A 16,700-nucleotide genomic window follows, 5' to 3' on the forward strand; every position below is an offset into this window, starting at 1 on the left:
CCACAATGTCATGACGAACACTTTCTTTCAGCTGGCTGAAAAATAAATAACAATACTGTCCATTGCACTGATTTGCTCACATATGCATGGACCTTTATCTCACCCTCCGACCTTTAAAATGCTCAGGGTGTCAAGATCCATAGTACATCGGGAAATACCACTGTGGGCTCGCTATTGTAGTCTTCGTTCTTTTTAAGAATATTATGTATATGATATTACATCATTCTCTAAGCCTTATTTCCCAGGGCCCCCTACTAGGCCCGGGTCCGAAGCCTAATATAGCTCCCGAACCCCCATCCACACAATCCCTCTCCTCTGGAATGGAAATGCGTCCGTTAGCCTATGCCAATAACCTTTCGTTTTTTGTCTTCATATCGATACCATATATATATATATACTATATAGGCCTATATAGATCGTGTATAGGTCTACATTACCGTCATGACATATTATCTACAGCTGATGACAAACTAGATAGTGTAGCCTATCTATCTATCAACGAATGAAGATTGCTCTTAATATTTCTTGGCTTCTACCCAAATATATGATTCTTTCTTCCTCTGGTACCAGGGATATGATCAATACTTGTAGCCTACGTATAGCCCCTTATGTCCAGCCTACATCGACAGGACAAGGTTAAACGTCAACAAGAAATGACTGGCTTTCCAAAAGGGAAACGCACTATAACCTTCTTTGAAATGTGTTCTATAGGTTTCTACAAATGACTAAGTTAAATAATGCAAGCTTAATTTGTTATCCCGGTTTGCTCATCTTCCTAGCAGTGTATATTGAGTACTTTCGAAGCAATTTATGGAAATCATTAGCTATGAAATGAATGAAAGAATTACACCACACTGGAATCACATCGGAGGTGTTCGAATGACCGTAGCAGGGGAAATGGTGGGGTCCGGCAGTCAGTCTAAGTTATTACCCATTCCTTACATCCTCCTTCCATCGACAAACCCTTAATCTCTGTACTGTTCTCTACTCGTAGGTCTTCAGTGTACAAACTAATTACTGACCAATGGACTTCTCTTATAATAAATCTTGAACGTGAAAATCCATTCTTATACTCCCATCTAAACCACCTGCCTTGTTCACCATATATATAAGCTGTTTTTTTTTCTGTGGAGTGTATCCTAATATAGGAAAGCTGGTAGCATATGTAGCCTACACTTGGTGCATGGATAATTGTCAGCCGTACATACCTAGTACGAGGTATAAAGCAAATGCTAGTCAGAATAACCACAGAGCTATTGGCTCCATGAGAAAGTGAAGTCTTAACAATCCCAGTTTCTCTGCACTCAACTGCTCAAGCTTTATCATTTTGTGTTGCTTGTTGAAAACTAATTCCCTCCGACCCTGAAGTCGAGGGGGCGTGGGAGCTGCAAAACTTTGTAAAAGCAATATGATTGGAATCCATCATACCATAGTGTCAATTCACATCCCCTTTAAGTTTCTCCCCCCGCCCCTCCCTCCCCCCCCCCTCAGACGTCCATCCGTTATGGAGAGGAGGGTGGGGTGTGCTTATCGAATATGTACCGTTAATAGCATTGAGACTTACTATATAAAGATAAAGGAACAAAGAAACAAAATACAAGACACAAAAAACAAAACAAAAGCAAAAGCACAAGTACAAGCAAATGCAAAAAGCAACAGTAAAAAGCGAAGCAAAAAGCAACAGTAAAAGTAAATAGTGAAAGCAAAGCAACATTAAAAGCAACAGCGAAAGCAAAAACAACAGCAAAACAAACAAACAAAAACAAACGGATAAAGCGTAAACAGCAGCTAAACAAAACAACAGCAAATTATATAATAAATACAAGCCCGGATGTGTCAATGGAAGTCTGCCTGTGTCTGCTCCAGTTTCTCTGTATATGAATCGTTGCGTCGTTCAACGACCCTAATTGAAATGTCCTTAGGTTACAACCAGATTAAATATTCGCTGATGAAGATGATATCCATATACAAGGGAGAAGAGAGAAAAAAGATCTGGCATTTGATCAAAAGAAGTAAAAATTGACAGGATTTATTTGGGAAAAAATATGATATTTTCCTTATTGCTCGAATCATTACGACATTTTGCCACGTAAATGCTGACGGCTAAACTGCATGCCATCACTATACATTCATAATTACATTATTCCTCGAAATCGAATAAAAACTACAAAAATAAAACAAAATTAGGAGATCAGGAGCTTATACGATGCGAAGTATATACACCATCTAGATGCCTTTGGTGACGTAGGGGTATACCGCAGCAAGATCATTTCAATTCTTTAATTAATCTTCAAAAACTTGCAAAGAAATTTATACATGCAGCACGTCGATAGGATGTTGGTTACCGGTATCCAGTGTACACGTCAATTGTTTTTCAAGAGTGTATCTGAGACAGTTAATATGAATTTCAAAATTGATATTCATTAATCTAGTGTTTCATACCCACTTTATCCGACGTAGAAATGTAGGTCAGGTTTGAGGCATGGCATGTTTACAACACAAAAACATATAGTCTGCACGTTTAACGTCAGGTGACGAAGTATATAAGGTATTACGTCATAATGACGTAGGAGGAAACAAATCAAATTGTAAAACATCGCTTCAAAAGCAGTAACATTTTATAGGGACAATGACTAATGATAATAACAAGAATGTTCGCATTTTCCTCATCTCAAAGTCACAAAGTATACTGTTACTTACTGTCACTTCCGTAAGCCCTATAGGGCCGATCTAATTCAGATTGAAAAAATCAATCTGTTAGATTGATAATTTCAATCTGAAAACACCGACTTTCAATCTTTCAAGACTGAATTTTGTCCATTTTTATGATGGATTGAAAGTCAATTTAAGCCGATTGGTCGCTAACATCACTCTGCAAAAGATTACAAATTCAATCTTTAAGAGTGAAAAGTCAATTTTACGAATTTAGAGAGACATACCTTCAGTGTCATAACTCTTTCTTTTCCTCTGCATTTCTTTACTTTTCTTCTCTTCTAAATTCTCTAAATTCAAGTTTCTTAGGAATATACTATAGACTGTCTTTAAAGGGACTTTAAGGTGATTTGAAGTGAAATCATGTGTCCAAATCTTATTTTAAAGGACTCATGCACTCAGTCAAACCTTTCATATATAGGCTGTGGAAATCAGGTCACCTCCAAATGTCACATGTTTGACAAGTTGTGTAATGTGCGATTCCCTTATCATTGTATAAATGATAATTAATTGCACGTATAACATTGATGTATCGTCAATTGCCTCATTTGATATATAGAATTGACAATTCTGTTTCGTATATGACTCTAAGTGAACCCTCAAGCCGGAAAAGGAAAGCCTCATTGCGCTATCAGATAAATCCGCTTTTCAGAATTGTTGAATACAGGCAAAAACATTGTGTCGCCATTCCGGTGACGCAAATGTTACATTACTTATCTTATCAACCCAAAGGTCGCTTACGAAGAAATAAATATATAACAAACTTCAGTATTATGTTGCGTTTAAACGGGGACACATGCATCTCTTGTTACTGTTCTGTAGAGAATATTTTTGACACTGTAACGTTGTCATATATTCATGCATATATAACGAGAATAAGGCCTATGTTACGGTTGATATCAGAATTCCAATACGTCGTTTAATCTGAGAGAAGATAATATATTGACAGATGAGTTTTAAGTCATTAGACCATACGACGCTCGGTTTACTGATTACGTCACTTTCAGAACTTATCACGAAACAGGAAAACGAAGGAACGGAAACAAATGTATATGACATAACATGACAAGGACAATGAATATTCATGAGATAAACTTGTTTGAATTTCCACACCGTCGTTCTGGGAATAATGTCAGACATACATTTTTTTAGTTCACTTTACCGTTGAATTGTGTAAGAATCAGCTGCGGCCACCGTGCTGCATGCACGATTGTGGACCGGGGGTCAAAAGGAGCGGTATTATTTGGGGATCCTTCCCCGTATAAATAATTTTATAGAAAGTGCAAAATATCATATGTGGTTCCCAATTATAAATGTGGAGACGAGACATCTTCCTGAAATTGAGTAGAAAATATTCAGTGATATAGGATTTTTGTTATTGATATTATACGGTATCTCACCAACAAGTATTTGCATATGAGCAGTAAGGGGAGGGGAAAGAGGTGGGGGTAGTCTGCGGCTAGAAGAAACCATTAATTCACACCAACTGCTTTCTTCAATTGCACAAACAAGAAAACAGAAAAGTCATAAATTTAATTCCTTCTTTTCACACACATATTCAATGGGTCTCAGCCGGTCTTAAATATTGTCGGTGTGGTTTTGTAGAATGTCCTCCGATTGGTTCAACTCCGAGGGGGATATTTTTTACTATGTGACATACAGTGTATAATATCCTTGTCAGTTGCCCGTCAGTTGCCCGTGTAAGCAGTCATATTGTGATGTAATGTTATATGTAATATTCCTATAACAATTTGTTATCATATTTCTTAGCATATAGACTTGCATAAGTTATTTCAGGAACAAGAATTTTTTTGTAGTTTTCATATAAATTCAGTGATTAAAATTTACTACCTTTTTGAACTACCTCACTACGGTTGCCCCCTTTCCACAGTCACCACTCTCTATAAATAGGTGAATTATAGTCATCGTTTGGATAACAATGAACTGCGCCCTCTATCGTCGTTTCCAAACGTAACTGCTACAACGTGTTAAAGATAACATTCTTTTCCAAGTGATGTTTGTGCTGGTATATGTTGTCCTTTAAGATATAAAACAGCTTAAAAAATAAATTTAATTAAAAATGAATATTCAGTTATTTATGTTACATTATATGATGTTAATTTTCGCTAATTACTACATTGTTTTTCGTCGTCCATGGCAGGCGGTCCGCACAATATCCACGTATCTAGCTTTTCCAATAACATGCTGAGCCATGGTATTGCGCCTCTTTATAGTAACCATATCGCCATCCGTCTCATAATCTAAACTGCCGGGTTCATACAAAATATTTTCAGTCCAGCCGCTTTCATCGTTAAACAATTTGCTGTTTACTCGAAACACTTTCTCTTCGTTTGTTGTTCCCTTAGCAAATTTCAATAAGTTTTGGTTTCCATCCACGAAGGAATTGGATAAAATCTGGCGAAGCGAACGGCGATCACCGGTCTCGCTGATCTCGGCATAGATACTTGAAAAGTTGCTAAGACGGCGACCATTGAGACCAGAATTACGATGGTATCGTTTCAATGTCCCACTGGCAGTTACAAAACGAACGGCTGCCGAGTCCATGGTGCTTATCTCTGAACGTGTTGCGTAAATTTCTTCATAAGGATGCATGTTCATTGTCATCTGTCTGTTAATATTATAAAACAGTTGAAATAGTAGAAGGTACGAGGCTTATGAAACTTTTTTATTATTATAACAGAATAAAGGTGGGTCGGTTGAGGGAAGTTAGAGGCAGTTAGTTAAGTACTATATATATATATATATATATATATATACATATGCATAAATATGTATATATACATATACATATACTTATACATATGCATATTCATATAAATATACATATATTCATATACATATAAATATATATATATAAATATATATATACATATATATATATATATATATGAATATAGCCTACAGATACAAATAAATATACATATACAAATACATATAAATATACATATATATTCAGGTATACATATAAAACTACAAATACATATAAATATAAATATGCATATACATATAAATATACATATACAAATACATATAAATATACATATATATATCCAAATACACTTACATATTTCATGTACATAGACTGCTTTAAGTTACATCCATGTTATATATACTTTATAAATATTTATAAAAGCATTAATATGCAGTACTGTAATACTAAGTACCAGCAATGATGGCCTCCATCTGACATCCATGTAGTTTAACTTGATGCAATTCACACAAACTGTATTTTCCTGCCGTTGTAAATGGAAACTGAACGCGAACAAGAGATAAAAACCCTACAAGAATTGAATTTTTAATTTTACTTTAAGATCATGTTTAACCGTCACCCTGTCTCAATTGCTTGTGGATATATTTTCTGATTCTATTTCCAAGGTTATTAATTTAACTCTTTCCTACATTGTAGCAACACTTTAATATATCCTTCGTAATCTGGGAAAGATTTTCTTTGAAGTTGATTAAAAAAAAATAGTCTTAATTTTTATGATCAAATTTCTAAGATTTTTTGTAACGAATCATCAAATTTCGTATAATAATAATAGTAATACCATAATTCAATCCGATTCCACACGTTTTTTTCTACTTCCTTTTTTTACCTTTCTATTTAAAAAAGTCATCTTAAAGTACAATTGCAAAAAACCCTTAAAAATCACAGAATATCATATGACGAGGTTTAATTTCCATATCTCTGTTTAACGTTTCTACATCTCAGTTACAAGTATTTTGGAAAATACTTCATCATGAAAAACTACATCTGTTTCGTCGGAAATCAGAATATGAATCCAATGTTTCCCTCAGGCTATGCCGGCATCGGTCAAACTTGATTCTAAACAGAGATAGTAAAATACGAATGCCGCAAGATATTACTTCACAAAAAATTTGCGGCTTGACAGGTGTCTTCAAGATGTAAATATATTCACAACTATCGTCTAAGTCGGTATATGCCGGAGGAGAGTGTTTTCATTGAAAGCAAAAATATACCACTAAGTAACCTCTTATAGAGATATAAGAGTATAAAAGTTGTTAGCCTGCGTGTTTGTGTTTTGTGTATATATGTCTCATATCTTATTTCAGGAATGGACTTATATCCAAGCGACAGCAACGTAGTGAGTTATTTGGGTATAGGGCAATCATAAGTGAGGTTACTGGCTATTATTTCAATGGCCTATTCAAAATGGTGTGAACGTTATACTCTTATATCAACTTTACATATTAATTACATTATTTCATTTTCTTTCTGGAAGCGGAAGAAACAATAACATTGATAACAGTCCTGTTGTTGTTTTTATTAAAATTTTTATTATTTTTATTATTTGTAATTTGAAGGTATCCCAACGATGGTAGCTTAAAGCAAAATTGGAAAGAAATACCATTAGTTCAATTCATACTTTTATGATTATCCTGTTGCATCTCTGAGATGAGAAAACAAAATACTGAACTTTATTCATTTTATTCATTTTCTTTCCGACAAAAGGTATACATTTGATGATAACAACATTAGTCTGAGGCTACACATCAAACGGTTTTGTATTTTTACATATTCATTTGAGGCCCATTCGCTTTTATAATCAGTTGTTTTATACTGAAGAAAAGAAAATATTTCAGCTTGTTATCAAGCTTAAAGGTATCATCAAATATTTAAACAAAAAATTAAGGAAGAGCTTTTGAAAGTTAACACATTGATTCAAAGTCTTATCATTACAAACAATGCAAAACTTACAGTTAGTCGTTACAGAAAAAAACCCATATATGGACAATTCGTTGCAGGGGGGGGGGGGGGGCACGTATAGAGCTAATGATAGAAATAACTTATGGTCTAAATATGCCTAAACCTTTACTATTTGACATCTAAACCATTTTGTCTGGGGGCGGAGGGGCGGATCACAAACTCTAAACAAAGTTTGGGGGGAAATCTCGGAGTAAAATGAACTCAATACGAGGATCTTATTGAGAAAAAAAGGCAATGCGTAAAGTTCTTTAAGTTTACAGAGGTACAGATGATCTGCATTTGTTGAACCAAAGAAAAAAAACTAGATGTTTTTGCAAAAAAATTATGTGAATTGCAGTCTTGAAGTAAACTGAATTCTATGCGATTTCTGTTTTTTGATCTTATAAAACGTTATTTTAGCAGAATGCAGTACAAACACACTCTTTGTGTTATATGCAGCAATGCACCGGCGCTTCACGCTACACAACTCTAAAACAACACTGTAATTATTCAAATGCTCTGACAATACTTGTTTCTCCTTCAAACCTTAAAGAAATTTCATATTTGTCAAATATTTTGATATTACCACGAATTTCCCTAAAACGTCATTTTTGCTCCGGGAGTGCAGAATTTGATGCATTTCTCTCGAGAATTGTTGACTCTTATTGAACAAAGGTAAACGAAGAAGAAGTAAAATACTGCAAAAATATACAATTTCGATTTAAGAAGTTGCTAAAATATATGCGTTACTATTTAGATTTTATTTGCAAAATAATGCTATAAATGGTGGGTGTCAATTTCGAATAATATTGTACCGTTTCTAGATTGCCTGTATTGCTTAACTTCTCTGTGTATTTTGGTTGTTCGTGCATATACTTCTCTGACCAAAATGGCGTGCACAAGATTTCAAAAGGTGCTGAAGGAGGGTTGATGAGAGGGGCAAATTTCCCTCCGCCCTCCGATGTGGTAGGGGTATACGAACATTTTATGACAAGGCCATAGGGGATCGAGGATTCGAGTGAAGTAAGGGCCACCCCTGCTTCGTGACCCTGGTATGGCTGTTACCGACTCCTATGTAGGGGACTAGGGTTTGCACTATAAATTAGGTCTAAATTTAACTCTTAACGTAAAGTTGTGCTTATAAATACTCGATACTTCGATTTTTTTTTCGTAAGGTTGAAAGGGGTGTGAACACTCGTAGCAGTAATCTTATTCTTCCCTGACTGAATTTCAACAATAAAAATAGTCCCCAGCACGATAACAAATGAGGATTCTGTTGTCGTTGTTGTTTTGAGCAAAATTTCATTCATTACATCCTTCCTTGGTTTTTAATTTGTAACTATGTTATATTATATTAGTTTGGGTATGTGGTATAACAGATTGAGCTTACCGAATTTTACGTAGCAAACTAAATATGACGATGGCTGCTACCAGGGTGAGGCAGAACAACAGGGTGACAGAGGCAAGAGAAAACACGTAACACAACGTCACTTCCGGAACTGTAAGATAAATCAACCAATCGATTAGTCAATAATTGTTATGATTTTTTTAGGCAAAAGCAGTCATGCTCACAATAAATTTGAAAAATCTCTGCCGGTGCATCAGACGAAATATGAAAAAAATCATATACTGAAATTTTCACGGATGAGATAATTAGATTAAATTTAATTGACGAAATTATTGATCTTTCACGATACATATCAAACTATATTACACTTACCGGATTTAATCTTCATAAGTTCACCTGGTACTTCCGTAGGGTCATCAAGTCTCATTTCCGTAGCTTGGGTTGTTATATTGCCCCGAGACGCCATTTCCTTTTATGGTAAAGTGCAACCTTATCAAAATTATGATAAAGAGAAGTTATACAATTATCACAGCTGACCATATAGCATGTACATACGTTGAAAGCCTGATACGGTAGAATATATTTGTTAGAAAGTAACGTGAAAAGTAAATAAAATAAATAAATGAATATAACGAACAAAACCGATGATTCATATGTATTAACATATGTTTTTTTTTTCAGTTGTTGCAAGTATACGATATTTCTCCGCAGTAATATATAGCATATTATAGCAGGGTAGTGATATGTAGCTATATACAATATGCGTTGTACATAGGCGCTGCCATATGCTCGATCCTTGACCTTTGACCAATGAAGGAGTGAAAAAATGCATGGAAAACATAATCTGTTACTTTAAATCCACTAAAATTAAACCAGGAAAGTCAAAATTCTGAGAGTAAACTTCAAACTTAAGGTTTATATGAATGGATTTGACTGGCTAAATAGAAGCAGACAACATGTTTAACTACACAGATTAGTCAGACTTCTATACGGGTATCAAATGATTTTTTGAATATGTAACATGATAGCTTGTTAAAAGTGACAACGTTAAGTGTAAAGAAAAATTCCAGAGGTGAAAAGCCTCCGTTTTCTTTTATACATTAGAATTGCCCCTCCTTCCCATTTTGTAATTAATAAGGATCCTTGTGTTATGCTTTATTGTTGAAAACTAAAGAAATAGTACCTTTTTGTTGAAAAACCGGGAAATGAGGGATAAGAAGTCGTTTTTTATGTCATTAATGTAAAGAAAATATTATCCTCGTTTCCTTTTCTCTTGATAATTTAAACAATTTGCGCTACAATCGGTCTCAAAGGAAACGAGGATTGAATAGCTCTTGGAATAATGACTTTTTTGTAAAGTTAAAACAACTTAATCAGCACTAGGAAGAATTTAAAAGATTTACTCGGGCAATAAAGAAACCGTCGAAAGAATAAATCAAAAGTTAATCAGGAACGGCAGAATTTTTATAGCTCCTTCGGCTTTGTGAAATCACCATTCGTGGGAAAATTTACAATGTCCCTACAAAGGTAATAGCTTAGAAAATATGAGTTGTATTCAGAGCATGCAAGAACATTGAGAACGCCCTGAACTACATAACCCCGTCCCAAATTGCTCATGCTGGCGTCGCTACAGATTGAAGGTGTGTGGTGGATTGGTTGCCTCGTAATATAGGTAATATGTGTTAAGACGTAGACTGCAATGAATTAATCATACTTCTTATCGAGGACATGACGTCATTTTACTGACCTCTTGACAACCTAATTTAAATATTTCAAAATATTAGCAAGACATTGACATAGAACAAATAGTTGGAGATTTTTTAAGAAAAATAAATCATTTGAAATTTAACCAAACCTACAGAACTTATTAAACGAATTAGATTGCTTTTAATGCACAACTTCATAGATTGTTCTGATATTTAGGTGTGCAATAATGAAATTTATTCATTCTATTTTGGAAGAGAACTGCATTGCGATAAAACATTTTTTTTATAATCAAGGGCGTAGGAACCGGGGGGGGCTGGGGGGGGGGGGCGCCAGCCCCCAGTGAAAAATATGGGGGGCGGAAGTATCGTTCCGCCCCCCGCTCCGCAAGTCAGAAAACCCCTTTTTCATTTCCAAATGAGAAAAAAATCTCATTTGAAGCACCAAATTGCATCTAGGGCTAGGTGAAAATGCAAAATTCTTTACAAAATGGAGTGGTTGTTGAAGTGTGATATATTGCACCAAATTGCATCTGAGGCCACCTGGAAATGCAAAAAAAATCCAAAGGGGAGGGGGCACCCCCTCCCCTTAGACCCCTCCCCCAGGCCGGCCATCAGTCTTCAGCCCCCCCCCCCCACTCAAAAGTACCTTCCTACGCCACTGTTTATAATGTTATAGAGTGAAAACGCACCAACAAAGTTAATATCTAACCTTGCAAAATAATACTACAACCGTGTGTAAGAATATTGTTTAACATTTGATAATATCTGCCCATGATATACATACATAATACATAAATACATAAATAAATACATACCTTTTAAACTCCTACTCGTATTTACGAGCGCTTCGAACATCCTTGTCTCACAATATCTGGATCATTGCAGAGATATGTTAATATAAAACTGGAGAGGGATCTAATGTCAATTCCTCTCAATGTGACATCCTTCATGTTGTAATTAAGATGGCAACTTTCATTAAGTATACTTATTGAGCTGAGTCTCCTTAATATTTTACCTTATACACATCCACACGGAATCGAGGGTACTAGTGTGTCATACTTAAGTAACTGTAACTTAAGCACGCAATTTGAGGGTATCATCTGTAGAAAAAAATGAGGATGTAGTCATTAAAATCACGAAGTCAGCTTAAAGGAACACCCTAATAGAGCTGACCACTAGTAGCCGCGTCATTTATCATTTAGAAATCATAAAATATTATTCTAGTGTCATGAGACTTTTAACTGAACCAGGGTTTCTCCTTTATTTTTCTTTTGTCGTCAGGGAGGGAAGTAGGAAGTGAGGAAGTGAGGAGGAGGGAGTGAGGCGGGGGGGGGGGGGGGGGGTGGCGGGCGTGAGGGAGGTTGGGCACGGCACTGGAACGGAAGTTAATTGAATGGCATGTATTGTTTACTTACATTATATAAATTACGTTATGTAAATTTGTATAATTCAAGCATTATATCAAGTTCCCCAATCTTCTTGCGAAAACACATATTCTCTTTTCACGAGCTCACACTTGCCTTAACAGTTTGTTTACTTTCTATATCCTTAAGTGTTACATTTTATATGTATTAGAAATGTCAGATACGTCATTTTAATTGCTTATCTTCTGACGAGTATGGGGAGTCAGCTGCAGCTTGAGCGACCGAGAAGTTTGGCGTGTATTGCCATGTATTGTCATGTATTGTCCCCATGTATTGCCATGTATGGCCATGTGTTGCCACTAAATACAAATTGCGTGTATAGCGTAGTATTGATCATCATCATCATCATCATCATCATCATCATCATCATCATCATCATCATCATCATCATCATCATCATCATCATCATCATCATCATCATCATCATCATCATCATCATCATCATCATCATCATCATCATCATCATCATCATCATCATCATCATCATCATCATCATCATCATCATCGAGCCTAAGCTTAAAAGAGCATTCCGCACATTTCACTTGCATGTGAAACTATACATGATTTTACAAACTACTGCGATGTCTGAGATTGCAGCCTACCCAGCAAAGAACAAATTTGTAAAACGACACAAGTCTTCGGTTCACGACATACCGTACCATAGGAGGATATACAAGTAGCCTATGGACAAATGAAACGACTTGGAGATTCAGAACTCAGAGTACTTAAATAGTCACTGACAGTGTATCCCCCCCCCGCCCCGTCCCCTCCATCCGGACTTCCCCACTGTCCAAACGTGTTTGTTTTACCATCCAATTTCAAATCTTACCTACCCTTTTTCAGAAAAGTCTTGCCTTACAGACGCACGAATCTAACTTAACCCCTCTTCATCTTTGTAGGACGCAACCTTAATTGTTTTGGAAACTTCTGACAATTTATAGCAGGAAATAAATCGGGTCGAAATATACTAAAATAAACTTTAATGGAAATTTCAAGGGCAGCCAGTGCCTATCATGGAGGATTTTTCACGTTGCAAATGTCAAATGTCATCTCTATATATATTGTTTGCATATAGTAAACTTACGTCACAGAGCAAGCGCTTGAGTAATATTTTCCAATTCGAACGGCTCGTCAAAGCAAGGAGGCTTTTTTTCTTTATTTTAACCTTCAATTTGACTAAATTTCTACTTTGTTTTGTGTGTGTATGCTTGTGCGAGTGCGTGTGCGTGCTTGTGGGAGGTGGGTGGTGGGTGTAAGGGTGGGTGTAAGGGTGAGGACCAAGTGGGGGGGGGGGTGCTTAATGGATGATTTTGTAAGTCAAATGTTAATGCTTCAAAAAGGAAATGAAAGATGAACGGAAATCTGTAAACTTTCTTTATAATAACGAGCCCTACAATGAACATTGCAAATCGTTAAATTCAACGTCAAGTTAGTGTTGTCATTTCTATGAGTGTAAATCTCGAAGCAATTATAAATACAAAATCTTTGTGAAGCTTTATATATTTCTGTTTATTTGAATTCGTTGTATTGGTTTGTGTGTAACATTAATGACATGTGCTCTATGTGATACATTAGTGCCCATTGGTATATACAGGTATACCTATACTGAGTGAAGTAAATATGCCTACTACATTATGAACTTGGTTAAAGGTTACTGAGAGATCTATATAAACTTTTACCGTATACTGAAGAGAACAGACACTGCATATGATCTTAACCATAATTGACAACGGTTAATAAAATGTCTTTCTTAAAGCATAAATCAAAAATCAAAAGTAGAATTAAATAAAAGGCGGCATATTCTGACGACAGGTAGAGTTCCTAAAGGAACTCTAACGACAGGGAAACGCCATTTAACCGTTTATGCGGGAAATGCAGTACCGAACAGCGTGATAGAAAGCATAATTGGAAATTACACATTACGAAACAGGAAAGAGCTGAAAGGTTTGGGGGGGTGTTGCACATTTTGAACAGAGGGCGATATATATGATGACGAGCGCGTCAATGCAGCCCTAGTGACCAACAAAATTCCACCCACAAAAATAGTTTACCCTCGCTCTTTGTGGCCGCAAAAGCCCTTGATGTGCAAGGTGTAACTTTAGCGTTTACATATGAAGCTGTAAGTTGTAAACCCATTAGGAATATATGAAAAGTATTAAAGTTAGCCAATGGATTTAATAATAAATAATTAATGGATTTATAAGTTTAAATTTGGATCTAACTTGATGAAGTTTACTACGAGGCATGTCTCGTGTTGGCTTCAGTCGTTCTCTGTGCTGTATCATATATTTATGATGCACGCTCGTTGCATTACAGTACGGCGGACCTTTACAAACGCTTAAGTTAATAAATACTCGTTCCCTTCTTAATATGCAATTGCCTGTCATTATGTACGATACCAACATTATAGTAATATAAGGTTAACTGTTAACTGGACCTACTGAATTAAATATTTCAGCAAGTTTAGATTCATCATCCTTTTATTTTATGCGTGTATGTTGAAGAGGTTGACATAAACTAGACTGGTGGCCTAACAAGCTGGGGGATTAAACCTGTGATTTTAGACCTTTTAGAAATTCCTGGGTGAAAAAATAGAAAGAATCCGAGACGAAGAGCTGGCAGATGGGTTAGGGTTGTGCCATGCCTGTTAAACTTCCAACTCTTATAGTTTAAACTCTTAACAATGCATGGGTTAATTTGAATGTTCTCTGATAAGCCAATCCTATCACGTGATAGGTAAGACATGTCAGTTGAAATCGTCTCTCTATATAGCGGTCTTAGAAAGTGACGAATTTAATGTATAAGTCAATGGAGGAATTAACTGTGGAATACGAATATATAGTGGGTGGTGTTACCATAGCAACCGACAAACACAACAGTCTAGTTCGTGCGGCCTATATGTTTGCCTTTCAGTCATACTATGTGTAAGCTGCGAGTTAGTTTCCTTGTACATGTCAGTCGTGATTTTCCCTGTTACCTAGGTAATGACACGTAATTTCAATATAACTAACATCGCTTTCATTGTAAGCCTTTGTACAGAAAGTCAATACAATATTTAGATGGGCAAAACATAGTAATAACCATACCGGAATGTACTTAAAACGTAACAGTGACGTCACCATAGAAATATGTTTCCATGCTACATTCGAAATCAGAGATGACGTGAAAAAAATATGATTTGAAACCAGTGTAAACACTTAACGTAATCTTCACATCACGGCAAAATATGGAGAAAAAAAAAATAGGTCAAATAAATGGTTTGTATCTATCATCTCTTAGATTCCCAAATTAACCACTGCGGTTGCTAAAGAGGCTAATATTGCACAAATATTTCAATATCCAGGTATGAAATATTTCTTAAATAAACTATATTATAATCACTGTAGATATACAATATGGATTATGATTTGATGTGAATTGATTTACGCATGTCTGTTAAAACGATGGTTGTATTTTTTTCGGACGATATTTAGTTCATATTTTCCGGCAACAGTTTTATTTTTTGTTTAGTTTATACTGACTACATGTAGCCAAACATATAAACACATAACAGAATGTTATAATTGGGAACTTGTGGGTAATTTTGACTTTATATAACGATAAATATATAGATATATAAATATACAGATCGTGGACGGGTTTTACCAAGCCACCGCGCCCTTCCGATTCCTAATGATAATATTGGCATCGTATAGCATATAGGCCTATCATATAGCATAGCATACCATAGCATCTCATAGCATAACATTATGTCACTTCACATCACATCATATTACATTTATTTTGATTTCATTTCTTGAAGGAAGCGTTGGCCGATTGAGTTCGAAATTGATGCTGTTAATGACCATAGAAAACAACAAAATTAATCAATCTATTGAAATGTGCCAAAGATTTAAAATGTCACTTACATAATAAACTTATAGAGTTCTTACATGGGGGTAATCCATTGCAAGCAAACTCTTAACCACACACGGTGTATCAATAAGCTCTACAACGTTCAATTATGTCATATTGAATTGATTGCGCTGTATAATTCTCCTGCGACATTTAAAATAAAAATAGACCTACAATAACAATTGGAGATATATTGTGTGTAATGTAGATACAACTGAACTTTCAAATCTGGTGAAACGCAAACATAACTCAAGAATAATAGAAATACTATAATATCGTGAGCTTTTTATTCATAATACGTTCTGTTTAGAATTTGTATGTGTATTTTTGCGTGTGTGTGTGGTTAATGTCGATATTTCTTATACCATCGACCACCAGTTTGTGACTGACACAATAAATCAGATTAACTTAATGGGTGGTTAAGTGTGTGTTTGTTTTATAAATATATCTAACTGTATATGCCACATGTTCGTGTAAGCTAATTTCGTGTGACTTTAGTGTACGCCATAGCCAGAGGCTATATATATATATATATATATATATATATATATATATATATATATATATATATATATATATATATATATATATATATATATATATATATATATATATATATATATATATATATATATATATATATATAAATATATATATATATATAATATAAGTATATATATATAAATATAAATATAATATAAATATATATATATAAATATATTTATATATATATATATATATATATATATATATATATGTATGTATATATATATATATATATATATATATATATATATATATATATAACACCTTCATAACACCTTCATTTGGCCATTGAATTAACGATATTGTGGTCTCAATGGATTGCGACTAATCTGTAAATCGGT

At 34.9% G+C, this 16,700-nt stretch overlaps 1 protein-coding gene across 1 annotated transcript in view; it reads right to left on the bottom strand.

Moving 5' to 3' along the window:
- Nucleotides 1-2,014: 2,014 nt before the first annotated feature.
- Nucleotides 2,015-16,700, bottom strand: part of LOC139974276 (uncharacterized) — a 75,398-nt gene continuing 60,712 nt past the window's right edge. Inside the window, exons 2-5 of the mRNA XM_071981291.1 lie at nucleotides 11,311-11,595; nucleotides 9,162-9,278; nucleotides 8,832-8,940; nucleotides 2,015-5,341 (exon numbers count right to left, since the gene is read on the bottom strand). Of these exons, the coding sequence (XP_071837392.1) occupies nucleotides 4,846-5,341; nucleotides 8,832-8,940; nucleotides 9,162-9,255 (699 nt within the window). The 5' untranslated portion in view covers nucleotides 9,256-9,278; nucleotides 11,311-11,595 and the 3' untranslated portion in view covers nucleotides 2,015-4,845. The remainder of the gene's footprint in view (nucleotides 5,342-8,831; nucleotides 8,941-9,161; nucleotides 9,279-11,310; nucleotides 11,596-16,700) is intronic.

The sequence above is a fragment of the Apostichopus japonicus genome, chromosome 9 (assembly GCF_037975245.1).
Source record: "Apostichopus japonicus isolate 1M-3 chromosome 9, ASM3797524v1, whole genome shotgun sequence".
NCBI classification, from domain to species: Eukaryota; Metazoa; Echinodermata; class Holothuroidea; order Aspidochirotida; family Stichopodidae; genus Apostichopus; species Apostichopus japonicus.